General features: G+C 38.8%; 1 protein-coding gene across 11 annotated transcripts in view; it reads left to right on the forward strand.

The window, feature by feature from the left end:
• SOX5 (SRY-box transcription factor 5) overlaps nt 1-19,995 on the forward strand; it is a 649,375-nt gene that overhangs the window by 530,913 nt on the left and 98,467 nt on the right. For 7 of the 11 annotated variants that reach the window (XM_086756526.1, XM_086756522.1, XM_086756506.1 and 4 more), the window contains one exon: nt 17,307-17,430. In XM_086756526.1, coding sequence (XP_086612652.1) covers nt 17,307-17,430 — 124 coding nt within the window. The remainder of the gene's footprint in view (nt 1-17,306; nt 17,431-19,995) is intronic. The other 4 variants (XM_086756484.1, XM_086756499.1, XM_086756538.1 and 1 more) reach the window with 1 other exon arrangement.

Genomic DNA, 19,995 nt, shown 5'->3' on the forward strand with positions numbered 1-19,995 from the left:
TGGAGTCTAATGCCTTGAATTGTTTCAAGGCTACATGCAGGTGTCATGGGCCACAGTAGGAAACTGTGAGTCCTCCAGTTCTGTTAAAAACCTTTCATTTTAGCTATCATGGATTACAAAACAGAGAAGCTCAGAAGTCCCTCTGGCCTAGGACTGAGTATGGGTAATATGGCAGCTCAGTAATATTACGTAAAAAAGTTAGAAAGGAAAAGGCATGTGTCTGTCAATTGGCTGCAGAGAAAATATGCTTCTGAGCAATTCGGGGTTATACGATTCTGTCCCTCTTCAGATAGGAGAGTATATGCTGTGCAAGTGAAACTGTCAGAGGTGTGTGATGAACACTGTTTGCATTCTGTTTTAAATTTTCCCGTGGGTATCACCATCTCTTTTATGGTGCATGCCTATATGCTTGCATATGCGCGTGGACTCCTATGTGTGGGGCATCTGTTTCGTGGGTACTCTGTGTATATATATATGTGTAAATATCAGTACATGTGCACATACACACACATTTACATTTTAAAATAAATACCAGAAATGAGATTTATAGATAGCTTTCCTCATTTGCTTGTGTGGTGTGTGAGACGTGTGCACACACGTCTACTGGAAAAATGTGTGTGTTTATGGTTCTATATGGGCACAGATGATGCATGTGTGTATACATACACAGACAAACGTACTTTGTACTACATCAGATGCACCTAGATCTGTAGGACTCTCTATTTACTTTAATTAGAATATCAGCATAGACTTTTTGCAGAAATCATTAACTTAAGAGTTATTCTTGCATTTTTCTGAATGTGTATTTAATATATTTCTTGTCTGAAGTGAGATGTAATGGACACTTATTCCACTGGTTGAGTCTGAGGTAAGTTAAGTCCCTGCAAAAATGAAGGTGCACAGCTAGACCAGCCTCTGGGTGTGCTCTACTGGTCCTTCCCCAACGCTCAATTGTTTCAAGCTGTGGCAGACATTGTGAGATCATTTTCTTGAATATATGGTGTTCCAGGAGAGCGCCAAACCACTGCAGCTCTTAAAAAAGGCTTCTAAGCAAAACGTGGGCATTGCAGCACTTCTGACGTTAAAATAAAGGTGTTGAAACCGATTGATTAACTGAAGGTGCTTCTTCATGATTACTTAATGACATAATGTGAGTTTAAAGCTTGTAGTTAATATTGTCATTTGTCTAAAAAATATATTCCAAGTGCTGCTTGGCACTGAGGTGACTAAGCACCGCATTGTCGCCTGAGCCTGGGTCTGTCTCGACGTATTGTTAAATTTGTTGCGTCAGGACATTCTGCTGCGCAGCCCTGGGGGACCCTACAAAAGGCATTTGCAGGCAGGAACTTGAAATAAGCACAGCCTCAGCGTAATTGTAGCCAAACGGTTCCACAGAAGGAGTGTCTGTGTGTGGAGTCTGAGCGTCCAGCTGTTCGGAGGAGGATTATGAGGGCTTTAATGGAGAGCACAGATGGAATCACTACTATTGTCCGGAGTATTCTGGGGCAGAGGCTAAAGTGTGAAGGATGATCAGTGGAGAGCTGATTGGAAAGGGAGGGGGGAAAAAAAAAGTAAGAAAGGGGAAAAAAAAAAATCCCCTTGTTCTCTAAAAGGCAAAGGGATTGATGCTGTTCAATGGTGAGGGTGCAGAGGAAATAGTTCCCAAAGCTTGCTTTCATGGTTAGGAGGCATTGTAAAGATGGCACAGGTCATGTGTTGTGTGCAGCTGTTTAGAGGTTCTTACAGAACTGTTAGAGACTTAGCAAGGCCCATTATTCAAGGCACTAAGGCAGTTTTACTGGATATGGACTACTGCAATTGTATAAGCTCTCCATTGTGTGAGTACTAATTTAGAGTGCTGCCATAAGCCAGCCATACAATCCATGCTTCCCATGAATGAGTGAGTCATCTTGATGAAAAGGCTCAGAGCACACAGCTCTGACTTTTAGTCCTAAAGGGACCCAATGTGTTCAGAATGGATCACATTTTAATGAACAAAGTTGCTGGCAAAATATTTTGGGTTTGAACTGCTAAAATAATCCTTTTCTTTTTGGAGAAAGGTATCGTACCCAAAGACTTCAGCTAGATTTTCATTTGCCTTACCACATGTTGGACGTATTTGTAGTTACTGATTTGTTATGGGATACTAAAGTGTTACTAATGTGCTTGTATAAACATAACAGGTTGTAAGGCCACTCGGTAAGCCAGCAATTTATGTCCTAAATAATTCCTTTAGGTGCCAAGGAGCCCCATGATTGTTTTATTCAAAACCATTTGGCTGCAGGAATGCAGCTGTTTTTCATTAATGATGTCCAAGCACATACACAAGCAACATGTTGTTGTATAGGACTGCTGTCATTTTATTTCCGTGCCTGCGAAGAATATGAGAACGGTACTAGGACCTCTAATGTAGTTGCAACATTGTTTGGTAAAGTAATTTTCTCTAGAATTCTTATCTGGATGACTTACGGTGACATCAAAAAAGAGAACTTAGTCTCTGATAAGAGGACTTAGATAGCCTTTGGGAATATCTAAATTGGGGGACCCAGGAGCGCTTCCTGAGTTCCCGTGCAGATCCTGTCCAGTCATCCTTTAGGCAGACCCTCTAAGAGCCTTAGTTCAAATAAGAGATCTGAAGCTTTGGGGGCATCTAAACATACATAGCACCTGCTGATGTAATCTGAGAGTTTTCTGTATTTCTCTTTCTAGTCATGCCCTGAAATTGCTCCAGTCTAAACATCTAAATGCTTAGCTCCTGCCTAAGGGTCATCACAATCCTGAAACAAGGCAGAGCAGCATAAGCATCACCTGAAAGGCTCAATGAACAAGCATGGTGCCTGAAGCACGATGACAGGGTTGTAATGTAAACTGTAGCTGCTTCCTTTCCAACACATAATACATAGCAATTAAAGAAGGGATAGTCCTTCCTTTTCTTTTTTTTTTTTTTTTTGTGTGCAGTAGCCTGGTGAAAGCTTAGCAGATGCCCGGAGTGGGGCTTCTGTTTCCTTAATACAATTAATACTGTTTCTCCCAGGTCTCGGGAGAGATAAGGCCTTTCTCCACATCTACTAAAACTGGGCTCCAAGCAAAAAGAACCATACTGTTCATGTCAAATGGAGCAAAGAAAGAAGTAGCATAGCTCAGTATCTTGATGATGATGACATTTGAGCCTGTGTTCTGCCCTGTAGATGCCTTGCGTGTTTTTTTTTAATTAAAGTTATTTTTTAAAATTAAGTTATTTCTGTTGAGTACCATTGGGGTCAGTTTGTATTGACTTCAGCAGAACAAGAACTCAACACAAAGTTCCTACAGGTCAATTTTTGCCCTTAAGAAAACAATGATTATTACAAAAGTCCCTTTTCTGACCTGAATTCTACTTAAAAGCTAAAAGTATTTAAAAAATCAAATATTACTTTATGTTTTCATCATGTTTACTGCTAGTTTCCTTTTTGATCTTTCTTACTGTTGAACTAAGTTTATTGAGTCAGCTTTGTTTAATTAGTTTAATTTTACTTCTTCAGCAGCGTTGCCAGAGTTGTAATTTTCAGATTCACAGTCTGAATGAAAATATTCCCTGTGACTGGCAAGACAAAACAAAAACAAAAGTGGAAAAGGAATTATTAAAGTGTTTATATTTGCTTAGGTAAAATGCTTCCAGAACTGAATTTTTTTGAGCAGAAAATATGTAAGGATACAGATACTTATTAGCTAACTTAAATCTGCTCTTATTGAAGTGTCAGAACTTTCATTCACTTTATTGTGAATCGAATCTACCACAAAAAGTGTGTTAAGTATTAGTGTCTAAATTTTTTTAAAAAAAAAAAAAAAGCCTACTTCCAGTAAACTTTTGTACATTATATTTTTTTTTTCTGGCAAAAATACTGGGGATTTCAAATAAGTCTACACATCCTCAGTCAGTTTGCAGATGATACCAAGTTGGACAGGAGTGTTGATCTGCTTGAGGGTAGGAAGGCTCCACAGAGGGACCTGAACAGGCTGGATCGATGGGCTGAGGCCAGTTGTTCAAGTTTCAATAAGGCTAAATCCTGCGTCCTGCACTTGGGTCACAGCAACGCTGTGCGACACTACAGGCTTGAGGAAGAGTGACTGGAAAGCTACCTGGTGGAAAAGAACAACTGGCTGAATATGAGCCAGCAGTGTGCCCAGGTGGCCAAGGCGGCCAACAGCATCCCGGCTTGTATCAGGAACAGTGTGGCCAGCAGGACCAAGGAAGTGATTGTGCCCCTGTACTTGATACTGGTTAGGCTGCACAAGGAACATCGTGTTCAGTTTTAGGCTGCTCACTACAAGAAGGATGTCTGTGTGCTGGAGCATGTCCAAAGAAGGGCAACAAAACTGGTGAAGGCTCTGGAGAACAAGTCTTATGAGGAGCAGCTGAGGGAACGGGGATTGTTTAGTCTGGGAAAAAGGAGGCTCAGGGGAGACCTTATCGCTCTCTATGATGACCTGAAAGGAGGTTGTGTTGAGGTGGGTGTTCGTCTCTTCTCCCAAGTAACTAGTGATAGAACAAGAGGAAACAGCCTCAAGTTGTGCCAGGGGAGGTTTAGGTTGGACAGCAGGAAGAATTTCTTCACCAACAGGTTTGCCAAGCATTGGAACAGGCTGCCCAGGGAAGCAGTGGAGTCACCATCCCTGGAGGTATTTAAAAGAGGTGTAGATGTGGCACTTAGGGACATGGTTTAGTGGTGGACTTGGCAGTGTTAGGTTAATGATTGGACTTGATGATGTTAAAGGTCTTTTCCAACCTTATGATTCTATGCCAGTGAACTCAAGGGCTACTCAAGGGCTTTTCCTGTCCTCCGTTCATACTAACTCAGTGGCACCAAGTGCTGTCATGTCGTGTGACATGATGAGAGTCATGAGTTCATCTGTACCCACCATTATATTGAGGCTGTGGCTGTCCCGTACTGATTTGCATTAGTGAACCTTAGTAAGCCCTTGATTTTCATTTGCACCAAGTATCCAACCCCCGAGACTGTGTTCTGGATTAAAACTGTTCTCTGTCTCAAATTGTGCTTAAAGAGGTCTCAGAAATACTTTAGGGCCAGCAGTGTTTCAGTATAAACAGTACTAGGAATAAATCAGTTGATCAGAAAATTCCTTTTATTACTAAAGAGAAATGCATGGCTGAAGAGCAGAACTTAAAAATGAATCCTGAATGGCCACAGTTTATGCTTCGAACAGAGTAGATGGATAACATCACTGTAGTATTTTCGGAACTTCTTACAGTGCCCTGTTATATCCCCCCTCTCCCAGACGCATCACATCCACCTTTCTCTTTAGTATGCAAAGGCACAATTAAAAGCATTCAACAGCTAGAGATGAATAAGCTAATGCAGTGCGCTGCTAGTAATTTATTTTCATTAACTGGGAGTATGTGGAAGTACCCCAAAGAGCAAAGAGATGCTGGAAAGTTGTAATAGATAAGAATCTACTGACTGCCTTTATGTAAGACAATAGATCTTGTGAATATTCTGCTTCCTCTCCAGGCAGTGAGCTAGTATGGTTAACCAAAATTGTTGAGTAATTGTTCTGTGGTTGAGAACAAAATGCTGAATTAAACTGTTCCCAGCACAATAATTGTGTGATTACAGCATTTATGTTGCTGGCCAAAAGAACAGTCATTAGGTTTGGAAGACTTACCAAAACCACAGGCACAGAAAAAAAATGCAAATCACATGTAAATTGTACTCTAATACCTATAGCAGCTTAAAAATTAAACTAGGAGTATGGTATGTGCGTATTTAAAAGCAGTCAAGCCAGAAAAAAATGATTGTACATTCAAGAACTACTTCAGACTAGGAAGAAAATAGCCAAAGATATTCATTTTCATTATGTTGTACTTTTCCCGCTCTTGTGAGATCCTGCTCTTCATGTATTATGTGTGTATTCTGCTTTGTGAATGCTGTTGTATTTTTCCTTGCTACATACCAATCAGATATTGTCTGGGAGTTGTAAGGTAGCTAGGGCTCCCACACTTTACTGACTCTTGGGCCAAGCCGATTCAAAGAGCGATGTATAGGGGAGGTAGTCAGCCAGTGTTTATCTGATTGCTGTAATCCACCAGTAAAATTAAAAACTGATTTATGTTGATAGGTGCTCTTGTGAGGTAGACAATTTTCTTCTCCATTGCATGATCCATATCTGGGAGTGCCAAAGAAACAATTACATTTAGTCTTTATTTTTTTTCTTTTGTTGTTTTTCCTTGTATTTTTAATAATAATAAAGGAGGAGGAGGAACACAAGGAAGAACTGAAGGAGACAGCAAAGCAAAAAAAGACAAAATGTTAAGGGCAGTCAAAATTTTTGTGCCTGCAATTCAGTGCAGCAATGAGCTGCAGGATTTGGATAGCTGGCTACCTGACTGTGCACAGAAATCAGGTGATCAGATGTCTGAACTTTATTATTGTATCTACAGTTAATTGTGCTTTAACTGTATTGCTGTCACTAAATTGTAAGCACAAAATGAGAGACTGCGTTCAGTCCTATTCAAAAAACGTTCCCAAACAAAACTTGTGAAAAACATTTTCATATGAGGTTTTTGGTAACAAGGGGAAAAAAGCATCAGGACATGAATGGAAGAGTGGCTACGTATCTATTTAAATGGTCTTCCTTCTGCAACTTGAATCCATTTCACTTTTAAAATCAGACTTTTGATGGTAAAACTAAACTCTATTAAGGAACAATTCTATTGGCAAAAGGGACAGTCAGAAACAAGTCTGAACAGCTGAAAGACTGAAAAGAGGTCTTTATTGTGCATTTCCCTGGCCAGTAATCAGAGACTATCCAATACTAGAAATGTATTTTCCACAGAGGTTTCTACTAACATTTGGTCTTAGTTTTCCTGGCCACTTGTCCATCATGGTTAAGGGCAGAGGTTTTTAAGATAATGTACAAAGCAATAAAACTCAGTATAAAATAATACTACTAATAATATTGTCTTCAGGAAAGAATTAACCTGAGTTTTAGCAACTAGTGCTCTGAAATGGATGTCACTGCAGACCAAACATATCTGATTTAATAATAATAAAATTGGGAAAAGGAGGGGGCATTCAGAGGGTTTAATCAGTGGATTTAAATCTTAAGATTTTCTGAGCAGATCCAGTCCTGCCAAAATCTACACTGATCAGGCCATGAATAATGTTTTTTTTCCCTGTACTGTATTAGATTGTATAAGGTTCTATTAACTATGTCCCTCAGCCTTTCAATTTAAAGAAACTAAGAGAAGGTATAGACTTTTAGTGCAAATTTTGTTTTCTGAGTCCTTTCTGTATATTTCTTTCTCTTTCTTGGTAGATAGTATGGTTTTAAGTGAATTACTTTGATAAGACTTTCATGTTTATTTATACCATTGCACTATTCAGCAGCCAAATGGGTTTTGAATTTCTGCCCACTACATGATATTAAATAACCTCTGTTTCTTGCCCACCGCCTACACATTAAAGTTGTTGTGTTTGTTTTAATTAATGATACTCCACTTGTCAAAAAGATACTGAGTGAAAAACACATCTTGAAACCCTGAGGTTTTGTTTGAAAGAATACCCATTCCTGTCTTTGTAGTAATATTGCCTTAAGTCATATTAAGGAAATTGGCACAAAAAACCCCAAACCAAAACAAGAAATAGTTATTATAAGGCAGAACTTTATGATCTCTTTGTCTTCTGTGTTGGCTAATTTGAGGGTTATGAAAGTAGAATTGTTTTATATTAGTTGATGAGACTTAAATATTTTACTGTAATTATGTATAGAATCGTTACACACAATGTGTCATGGATGACTCATGAGTGGCAGTGGAAGAGTAGAAATAGAAGATCAGACTGTGGTGATACTGCAGTACAAGAGCGTTAGAGGTATCATTTCAGGAAGAGAGGAAAGCTCTAGGGAGCTATGACTTCCCATTACTGGTATCTACCATGCCTGTCATGCTGGGGATGAAGGAAGACCAGGGTGAGAGATGGGCTTGCCTTGAAGACCTTTCACTTTCCATTGAAGTACTGTGTAAAATAACAAATCTCTTAAAGGCAGTCCACTATTAAGTGGTTTAGTCTTAGATATTGATCTGTTCATGAATTTGGACTTTACCCTTGTGTCAAATACGACATCACGGCACTTGACTTCATCTGTATGCCATCTTAAGTACAGTCGTTTCCATATTAGAATTGTTCTCCCTGTTTCAGAAGTTTAAAATATTAATTTTTTTTAATAATATACAGGGAAAATATTACTGCAATTTATACATCGAAATGATTCTTCACTGGTGTGTGAATATGTTGTGCAAAAATCAACAGTGGGTAAAGGGGCAGGTGTAGCACTGGCCTTAACATAGATGCCTCTGAGTAACTTTATATGTCAAAAATTACCAGTCAGCCTTGCTTAAGTATAATTACATCAGCCTTGCTCTTGCTACTTGTTTCTTGATTTTGGGGGAAAATGCACTAAAGAAATCTTTAGTGAGTAGGTTCACACCCCAAAGGCTGCATCGCTTCAGTCTACATAAGAGTAAGAACTACAGTTAGAATAAATAAGTTTATTTACCTAAGCTGCATTCTCAACCTGAAAACCATCTTGGGGCAGGTTTGTAGCCAAGCATTTTATGGTCCTGTTTGCATCCTTTGCATGAAGACATTCACAACAATACTGTGGTGTCAGGATGAGTACAAAGGCACCTCAAAAGGGCTGAAGGGAGAGCAAAGTGCAGCATTTCTCCTAGCTCACAGAATTTATCTGTCAAAAAGGAGCCAGACTTGCTGCCTGTGATGGCATGTAATGCTATATTTTATTTCCTTACCTGAATCTGTTGACCTCCAACATTCACTGAAGTTCTTGTAAAGTCAGTTTTGGATTATTTCTCTTCCTCTTTTCCTCACTTCTCCCCATCCCGCGCTAGCGCTCAGCCTTGCTTCCCTATCCTACTTGTTCTTGTAGCCTTACCCATTGATCAACAATTTTAAGATTTGCAGAGTCAACCTTGTATAGGCTTTAAAAACCCCTATGCTCTTACAGGAAAAATCCTCTGGATTCTGCATACCTTTTTTGACTGTTACACCTGTCACTCTAACAGCCTGAAATAGAAACAGCCCCTATTTAATACAGAATTGACACAAACTGTCCCATTTGCTCTTCCATGCTTCCTCTGTGACAGTAGTTAATAGTGGATCTTCTTTCCAGAGCTCTTTTAACAGCAGTCCCTGATACTGTTGTGCAAAGACTTTTGATCTGGTAAAATGTGAGCATTGGGTAGACCAAAGAAGTTACTTTGAAAAGACAGACAGCTGGGTTAACACACATGCACAAAGCCCAGCCACGTCAGTCTCTTTTAACAGAGTGTGGAAAATCAGGAGGAGAAAGTATGCAAGTGACTTCTGGAATACTGATGTGAACAATGACAAGGGAAGTGTACTTATTTTTGTTTCTGATTCTTCATGATATGTACAAAAACCTCCATAGTTCATTATAATTTGGATAACTGAACCAATATATAATAGATCAGCTAACTGTAGAAAACAGTACACGTGTGCAGCTCAGGAAATTATCCTACATGCTGTCTTTTAAAAAACATCAGGAAATCTCACACCTGTGTTCTTTTCACTGATGAATGTTTTGCTGAATAGCTTACTGCTAGAGCAGTCAGCACTGGTCCAGACCTCACTGGGAAAAGCATTAACCAAGCATCTGGGAACGGTGTGCTCCGTCATATGCTGTGAGGTAGCATCAGTCATTGTTGTAAGTTCATAGATTTTCCCATTTGAAGGGAGTGACTTTGCAGATTAACTCCTGCTGCATGACAGTTATATTTAGGACCGAGTTGCTATTAGCCAGTAAAAACACAACTAAAGAACAATATACCAATATAGATCAGCAGTTTTGACAGCCACAAGTTTGTGGTAGTTTTCCATTATAGTCCTGGCTTATTCTTCTAGGAAGGGTACTACCATTTAAATGAGGTGCCTAGGTGCTCGGAAGCTATGGCATGAGAAACATAGTATTTGTGTGAATATTAAGTAAGGTGAAATAAGTCAGTATGGCCCAAACACTGGTCATCATGCCTCAAAAGCCAATTTTGTGTCCTCTACTAACTTTAGCCTCTTCATGAAACAGATGGCTCAATCAAACAAACAAGGGATCTTTTTCTTCTATAAAAAGGGAAGAGCAAATTATTTTGAGTTTTACTCTTGAGGTGCAACTGACTTTGATTAGAAAGGGCTCTTTTGAAAATGTGCTTAAGTCTTCCAGTGTCACTGTTACCTGAATTACAGTAGCTTGCCCTGAAAGTCCTGGTTTTGCTGGAGAACCCCACACATTGAGTTTTTATGTAGTCGGGAGCAGCCATTCCTGCATGAACTCCTAGGCTTTTGACTTACTTAGAACAGCTGCATATTGGAATGAATTCCATTTTATGTTGTATTTATTTCAGGCAGGCTAGCTGTGCAAATACCTTTGTGGCAGAATTGCCCTGTAGATAACTTAGATGCTAAGTGGCACGAGCATGAATACTTCTTGTTGCACATCATCCCAAATGAGAAAAAGTCATCTTACTGGTATTTCATCCTCTGTATGTTTTTTCTACACCAAGTAAAATATAAAAGATGTGTTCTAAAGTTCTTCATTTTAATTACATAAATGAATAAGCAATACTGCTTTTTCCCTTGGAAGTATCTAAAAGATCCTCTTTAATGCAAAAGGTCCTTTTGACTTCATGTACTTCAAAGTGCCACTGAAGGTGTTTGACTCTCAGCAGCACGTTTTTTTCTGCAGTATGGAGTGGAGGAAGGAAGCCTTTGGAAGCAAGTTATCAGCATGGAATTAGCGACTGTCTGTATTATTTGGCAGTTTAAGGCAGTTCTCTGCACTTTAGTTAAAAAGGCTGAGCATGTGTTCATTTAGTAGTGCTTACAGATTTTATGATGAGATGAATTTGAGATAGGTGCTGGTAGTGACACCTGGATTCTCCTGCAGGACTGAGCAAACACAGAAAGTTTCCAACCTGAAAAGCCTTGCTTTTTAAAATGAAAATTGTCGATGTAATTCTCTGAGATACGTTTCACTTTTCCTGAAAGTTTGTTCCTTGTATTTTCCATAAGCCAAGTTGCATATATGCCAGCTATTCCCTCTTAAGGATTGTCTCCATCTTCCATCAAACTAATTTTTTTTTTTCCACACTATCACTCCAAATTGAGCTCTCCTATGCTAGGGAAGGTGTAATGGAAGGGGAGTGGTGTCTCCCTAAATAGTCTTTTTTATTCTTCTTAAAAGATTGCCACTATGAGAGCGTGTTTTTCTGTGATCAGTGTCGCTGTTTGCAAACAATTGTGAACAGTGAAGTGCTACTATTGAGTGAACTGAGGTGTTCAGACAGGATGAATTTGGTAAGTACTTGTATTAATTGTGTAAGCCTCTTATGCAGCAAAGGGAAGAATAATTTTTAGGGCCCAAATAATCCGCTGCAGAAAAATTTTCAGGTAGAGATTAGGAAGGAAAACCTTCGCAAAATCCTGTGTCAAGATCCCTTGTACCAGTATGTCTGGCAGAGGAGTGAGCTGCTCCTCAGGAGAGAAAGCAAGGCGTTAGGTTGTCAGAGGATGGGGTGGAATGGATGTACTGTCTGTCTCCTCAGTGTCTCCCTCTCTGCATCTCTGCTCCTTGGCATCCACCTTCTGTTTTTGCTTCTTAAGCAGTCACTAAGCACCCCATCAAAAGCCACCTCAAACTCCGTAGGAGAGTGATCATTGCATTACCCGGACAGGCAAGGCTCCCTGCTGTATCAATTTAGGACACACGTGTCAATTTAGGGAACTGATGTAGCGGAGAGAATGAGGAGAACAACATTTTCTTTTCTTATTTTAAACGTCACTGTAAGGGAAAATAGCAGACTGTAGTTATATGAGGACATATATTTTTATTTCCCTTAAGATAGACATGGGGGGGGGGGTGTGAGAGGGAGAGAGAAAGAGATGGCCAACACACATGCTAATTAAGGAATCCAGTCCTTCAGCAAAGTGTGCGCCACCGTGAGCCAAGTGTTTCTGGAGGAAGGGGGACGAATGCAATAAAACATGTCATTCTTGAAGAACAGATTTATGTTATTGCATGTTAAATGTACATTACATTCTTTCATATACAGTGGAAGAGATGCTTAACTTGTAAACAAGTTGCAGGCAAGAAGATATTCACGCAACAGTTTGAAGTTAAAAGAATCATTCATGCACATCCACTGTTCTAGGAATGTAAAATCTGAACTTCTTTGACGTAGCTGAGAATAGCTCAAATAAAAATAAAAATTAGCCACACTTCTACGTGAAGAAGCCGAATAAGAGATCATTTCAGCAAAGATGCTCGTACAGCTCTTGAAGGACATCTTCTAAACAGCTCAAGAATAAAGTACTGCTCAGAGTTTTGTCAGTTTGTAGAGAATGGAGTGTTGCTTTTAGCAGCCGTTCTTACTCACACTGAGTAATTTGTTACTCTGTCACCAATCTTACCGAAATGGATAGAACTGCTTCTGAAGAACTAGAGGTGGGTGGAAGATCAGTATTCATCCCTCAGTGGAAAGTGTTATGTATGGATGCTGGAAAATATACTGAAATATTTACCTTGGAAAGAGGAAAACTTTTATATACGTTTATGCTAATAAACATGTGATAAGCAACTGCAGAAATGAAATTGGTGGAAGTGTATAAAGATAAAATAAGTAAAACTAATAGCAGCTGCTATGTTAGGTGATTAGATTTGTTGAAAGTGTGGGTTTATGTTACTTGAGAAATATTATAAACCTGCTAGATTAAGCAAGAATCACGTGAGGGGGAAAATTGTGAACTTTTAATTACAGGCTATGTCAGGATCCATGGGCATAAAGGACCAAAATAAGGTCGTGCATGCTGTCCCGATTCTGGCATTTCTTAAGCATGCTTAGCGTTACAATCTTAATGTTTCCTTAAACTATTTTGTCTTTGTAGCTATTTATATAGTGACCCAAAGCACGTGTGACATTTTGTAGAAAATAAAGTAGAACTGTAGTTGTCAAGTGTTTGCAATCTAAATTTATGTAAGTCACAGCAGGAGCTAGTAAAAAAACAGTAGGGGTAACTGTTAAAAACATACTACTTCGTGCTTAGGTAGCTGTGGGAACCATAGTATGTTCCTCAAAGTAGGTAGGAGACCAGAATTTAGGCGGATATACTACAATTATAATGAAGCTGGAAATGCTGGGAATCTAGCTGTAGCTATGCTGAATGCACATCTTTGTGCGATTGGATTTGTTATGGTCAAGTCATAAAGGACATGCACAGATTTGTGAAGATGCTGGCCCGGACTTCAACAACTTGAATCAGTTCCAAGTTTACTAACACATTTCTTTTGATAGGGGTCAGTCACTTAAGGGCACATTTTTCAAAAGCACTGAAACAAATAAAGATACAGTGAGGCACTTCCCAAAATCAAAAATCTCTACAAGCAACTCTGGATGCCTCAATTTCCCACTTGGACAGTAGATATACTATTAGTTGCTTGTCATGTGCTCACACTGTTTTTTTCATTGATAAGTTCTTTAGGGCTAGTCTTCTTTTTGAATTTTCAGTGACAAGTATGAAGGGTCCCTGATTTTGGTTTGGGCTCTAGGTTAAACTTGGTTGCAGTTTCTTCTGCTCCTAAAATACTTTGCCATTACAGAAGATTACTTTCTGTCCTCATTATGGATTGGAGAACCTTTACTTTTTTGCCCTGTTTTAACTCTGGTATATCTGCTTCCTTAAGGGGAGTATTTTTCATAAACTAAATATAAAATGGTGTGGTTTTACTTCCTTCATTGTATCACGAGCTTCCCTCTTGTCCCAAATTATTTGTCAGAGATATGTGAAACTATGAATTCCTCAACTAGTGAATTGAATTGTATAGAATATTATGGCTCTCATGACATTAGATTCACTTCTTTGTTATTTTATATGTCGTATGCCGTTTCTGTGTATCCCGTGCCTCTGCAGTTTGTCATGCAGTACAAGAGTTCTTCTGGTTCATCTGGTATGTGGTGATGGCATTCAAGTTAAAAGAAAGATCAGGGAATTGTGTGATCAATTGACATTGTGGCAACAGTATGTGGAGTGAAAAAACAGGCCCTTGGAAGATTGTGTCTGTATCATCCAGACTAACATCATAAAGTAGATAAGAAGTTACAATGTGAAATTGTAGCCCATTAAATCCATTGGGAATTCTGTGAGGATTTAAACTACAATCTTCACCTTTGGGAAATTACAACTAAGAAGAGGTAATCATGTAAAGAGACTGGCAAGTGGAGAATTGTGACAGCTATATGCATTTTTAGATTGTTAAAGTTGTATTTCTTTTTATGGACATATATATGGCCTTTTTCAAGGCCAGGCTGGATGAGGCTCTGAGCAACCTGATCTAGTCAGGGATGTCCCTGCTTCTTGCAGGGGGGTTGGACTAGATGACTGTTGAAGGTCCCTTCCAACTCTAACTATTCTATGATTCTATGATTCTATGATTCTATGATATGTCCATAAGCAGAACAAATTGAAGGGCCTGAAAAATAGCTCTGGTTTGCAGTCCATTATGTTCAAATTAGAAATGCACTATCAAGAAGTTACTGTAAAGAAAACATTGGAAAGTGTGTAAACTATATAACAAAAAACATTTGTGAGAGATGTAGCTGATGTAGTAATAGCTTAAAAAAAACAGGAAAACATGTTTCGTGTAAAACTCGGAAGGAGGGTCTGCATTCTGTGCCACTTGAAACAGTTGTATCCTAGCAATTCTAGGTAATAATAATAAATATAACAAAATTTAATATGTAGTAGTTAAATGAAACATAAAAATGAAGAGTCTGAAATTTGTATTGTATTGTGTCAGGTAATTGGATTAAAATAAACTAATGTTTGCACTTATTTGTATTTGGGAGAAAAAGAAGTATAGCTGTTTGAGTAGTGCTACATACATTCCATCCTGGAATGAAAATCGCATTGTTTTGACTGCGTTATTTCTGTATCCATGCAAACCATCCTCATCACTCTATAGTTCTTACCTCCTTAACGCAACCTGGGTTGTGTCATTTGAAATTAGTGGGTACAAGGTCCCTTGGAGAGATAAAGAGCAGCAGCGATTAAAAAAAAAATGAGATGCAGCAGTCAAAGTTAAGAAGAAAGGGCATTTTCCTGGTAAATGTTTTCCTAAATGGGAATTTTTCAGTGTGGTGTTTTGCTCGTGTGTTTGGCAGTCACTTGGAATCAAGTGCAGACTTGTGCTACATTGTGGGCTTGGCAATGACAATTTGTGTGTGTGTGGTGCTTTAGTTATATTAGCCCTGGAGGCAGAGTTAACACTTGCAGTGGGACAAGAGTATTTGCAGTCATCAGAGAACTTTGCAGTCAGCTTCAATAACATCACTCCATTTTTTTCACTTTTTTTTAAACATTTTTTTTGGCAGCAAAGCTCTTAGTAGAACCATCTGTCTTTCTATTAGTGTTTTTGAGTCCTGTTTTGAAGCTTCTTTGCTTGGCAAAGTCACTTTCATCCTTGGAAACCATTTAAAAAAAAGTTCCGTGGCTTTTTGCCGAAGAGGAGTACTATGCAAAAATTCCACACGGCTGTTCATTTTTGTTCTAAAAGAATACAGTTACTTTGTCTTTGTCTTTAAAAAAAAAAAACAACAAATCCAACCCAAACAAAACAAACAAAAAATAAACACATGAAAAGAAGGCAGACATTGGGCAGTTCTAGGGTGACTGAGTGGAGATAAAGAAGAAATCACATTTTATATGTTTGGGTTTTTTTCTCCAGCAATCCGGTTAAAAGTATATATATCTTCTAGTTACAGGATCAGAATAGAAAGGAGAATAGTGAAGTAACAAAAAATGGATCAAGTTAGTTCAGTGAGTGGATCTACATCTACTCATCTACTCCAGCTTCAGTCCAAATCTTAATCTCCCACTGCAAGAACTTGCATCAACAGGGCTGTTGAGCTCCATCCTTGCAAATTGTTTCAGACTATAAAGATGCAGTCAGTACACACACAGGTGTTGACAGGTTCTGGTATAAATTAAAAGGTTACCGTCCCAAATTTCCTATCACTCTTCCACCTTGTAACAGTGTTAGGTGAACTGAGAAATCTCCTGAATCTTCAGGAGATGAAATTAAAACAAAATTAAGTCAGGATGCTGTAGTCTGAACTGTGGCAGCCAAGTAGCTGGCACAGGTTCTTTTTTGCTGGTTCTGCTACGCAGGCAATAATGAAGGGAGTAACACCCTCTTACACCTCTGGCCAAAAAAGGTTGTCTATCAACACCCTGATTCTCCTTGTTTCTTAAGGCTACAGACCACAAACTAAATTTTAGTCTTTGATAACCTAGCTACCTCTGATGCCTCAGCTTTACAGTGCCATTTATAGATGACCTATCTTAAAAAAGTGAGTCAGTCTGCCTTTACTGACTGATCTGATCAGTACAGTGGGATTTTTAATTTAAAACTAGCCATTTACCATTTTAATCTAACAAACTTTTTGTTTCCGCTCTGTGTGAAATACTAAGACGATGGCCATTTCTAGCAATTAAAAGCTCTGACAGAACTGGGTAAAAGCAATAGTACTAGATGTTGTGCCATGGCCAACTTCCAGTTTTGATGACTAATTTCTGGATGTCTTAAGTCCCCTGCAGTATCCACTTACAATATAATATTTTCCATTTCCTGACTTGCGTGGTTGTGTACAGTTGCTGTGCAAAGTTGAACAGCTAACGCTTCAGACATAGCTGTGTTTTATTTGTGAATAAAATGTTTCAGCCTTTTTTCTTACCATCTCAGAGACTTTATCTTTTCACATGTGCGAATAAGTGCATGTGTATGGGCAGAAAAGTAGTACTGACTGTACTATACGCTACTTATGCACACATTTGTACTTCTGTGTGTGTGTCTCTGTGTTTGGGCTGAGTCAGGGTGAAAGCTACTGTCTGAGACATAGATATTGTTATACAGTGCGAATAAAAGAGAAGAAAACCCACCCTGCAGGCAAAGAAAAGTGAGGCATTATGAACTGTGAGAGGAATAATTATTTGGGATATAGATTTGTTTTAGTGGAATCTTTTTGTTTATTTTGGATTAATATAATTCATACGGAGTGCTTTGGTAATTAAGATGAGGCTGAATAGTTGATGCTGCTGGAACATCCAGTTTTGGAGGAGCATATTCAAACCTGACCTCTCAGATCAGACATAAGAAAAAGCATGTAAGCAGACATTTTCCCCAGAAAAACTTCCACCTTTGATTCTCCCTCTCCTGTTCAGCAGGTCCAGGGTCAGCTGCCTCCATTAATGATTCCCGTATTCCCTCCAGACCAACGAACTCTAGCAGCAGCTGCACAGCAAGGATTCCTTCTTCCTCCTGGTTTCAGCTACAAAGCGGGATGCAGTAAGTTCTGTAGATTTTTTTAGCTGAAAGTGGGTATAGGGCACAATTTCATGCCAATCTGTATAAAAGTATCACCTCTCTAGCCCGATGGACAAAGCCATTAACTTGCACAGCTGAGTGTAAGACAGAGAATTAGTTGTTACTGTATGCGAAAAGGTTGTCAGAGATGAAGTGTGTGTTTCAACGTAACAGCAAAACATTTCACACAAGTCGATTTGTGCACCTTCTTTCTGACAGATCTTTTTGACAAGTGAACATGCTCATGGCCACACATACGTACATACATCTGAGGAGAAGCTATTTGGAACTTCTCAGTAAATTTCAACACTGTTGTAAGAAAATATGTTTCTTCTTTTTCCTGAAGCAGCCTGCTTACTATTTGTGAACTGAGGGCCTATTCTAGTCTCTTTTTTTCACACAGAACTCGCATTAATCTCAACGGGGGTTCTGCACAGAGATCAAAGATAGCATATGCCTTTCAGTTTGATGGACTAACACAGACTATGAGTATAGTATGAGAGCCTACCACTAAAAAATACAGTGTCTACTTTTTTAATCTTTGAATTAGTATTGTTCTCTGACACTCCCCAGATTATTTTTGAAATTTTATTTAAACCTTCTGTAGGATTTCATGGTCCTGTCAACAGGATGATAATAAACACAAGTTAAGGAATAATCGAGGAATTCCATTTCCATGAACAGACTTAACTACAGCATGAATTTGATAGACTTGTTTTCATGCATTTGTGCTTGTATAACTCTTCTGACATCAATTTCCTACTGAGTTATCTAGGACTTGCTTGTTTTACAGTTCTCTGTCTCTAGCATGGGTGTTTAGCTTTATTATGTCCGTGTCAGTGTACCCATCTGTATCATTGACTAATTCATGAATTCATCAGTTGTTTTGAGTTACTCAGCACTTGCCACTGCAGCAGTTTCATAAAATTAGAACATAAAAAGATTCCTTTAGTTGAACTGCCTTAGCTCACAATTTCAGATTTTTTTCAGTTTCTGTAACATTGTAGATACAGTACTTGAATGCAGACTTGAGTTTCGTTGGCCCTTTTCCTAATATTGTACAGACTGGGACCACTACTGAAAATTACCGTTCAAAACACTTCACGTCCTTCAGCAGCTGCAGTGCCAAAGCACAGGCTCATTCAGTTCTTCCAGTGATTCCACACTCAGTCTCTCAAATGGGAGGAGTAGTGATTCACATTACAGAATATTTAACTGACAGCCACACTGAATATGAATGCTACCATAACTTTAGGCCTGGAAAAGGTCAGGAAAGCACCCCATTAGAAAGCACCCCATATCTAGCAGATGCAATTAGTTCCACGTTAATGAAGTCTGGTTTGGATAGAAAGAGTTGAAGTTGGTTTTTTCCCTTCTTTTTAGTGCATGTTCATTAACTGTAAGACAGTCCTATGGTTCCCCACATCCGTGAAGTATGTATGACATTACATGTTTGTGCAACCTTGAAAATGAAAAAGAAAAAAAGAGCAAAGTTGCTGCTGCTCCTGGCAGTAAGGCTTGGAATTAACAACATGCCAAGGTCTAGGACTGAGCAGAAGCCAGTGGAAAAAGACAGCTCTGTGTTTGGTGATTCCCTGGCATGTTTGACTGAATTTGACTGAGAAGCTGAGGAAAAGTGATAAGTAATCCAAAGGATTTTTTTCTTTTCACTCACAGTTTAGTGTAAACAAAAAAGCATATACGGATTTAGCTACACCTAGAAAGCTTGTAGCAATGAAAAACATAGCTGCCTTAAAACTGTAACATGTTCACATCAAGTAAGGTTTTTGACAGGCCATTAAAACATATTTCTCCCACTTTTCTGCCTGCCCTTCTGTGTATCAGTCCTCTTGGCAAAGATGAGTCAGATTCTAAACCTAAGAGCTTTTGATAAAATTTTCTAAAGCACCTGAGTGATTTAGGAGTCTAAATCTTCATTTGAAGAGTGGCAAAGGCACTAGGCTCTAAGTCTCAGGGATATTTAGCAAATGTTTGTACTGTAAACTCTAGTACGGTCACCTACGAGTGGACCTGTGAGCTCAGTGAACTGAGCTAGAGTGGATAGCAGTATAAGCACTGCAAAAGAGAACAAGCAGCAGGTTAATTTGCTCAGCTTCTCAGCACATTAAATTCCTAACTTTCACTGAATTTGCTTTTGGATGTGAGGCCTTCCTATGAGCTTTTGAAGATCCCACTACCAGCATATTTACCTGACTGCCATTGTATGTTTTTTAAGTTCAAGGCTTACCTTATGAAAATGAAACTTCTCTTCTATGTCTTCCTTGTACTTTTAGAAAACCTGCCCTTTTTTTCTGGACTGGTAGATTTTTCAGAATTATTTTGTATGGCTTATTGACAGGAATTTTCTAGTGATGATTCTGTTATTTACTAGCATTAACAACCTGCAGGTAGGAACGATAAAGATCTCCATGGGATAGTTCAGTTCCAATCACAAATAACAAAGAACTATGAAAAACTTCGTACAGTGTTTCTCAATAAAAGGGAGATTTGAAAATCTGGGGGAGAGGGAAGAGACAGTTGTTGTGA

Source organism: Chlamydotis macqueenii, chromosome 1, assembly GCF_036417535.1.
Source record: "Chlamydotis macqueenii isolate bChlMac1 chromosome 1, bChlMac1.mat, whole genome shotgun sequence".
Taxonomy (NCBI): domain Eukaryota; kingdom Metazoa; phylum Chordata; class Aves; order Otidiformes; family Otididae; genus Chlamydotis; species Chlamydotis macqueenii.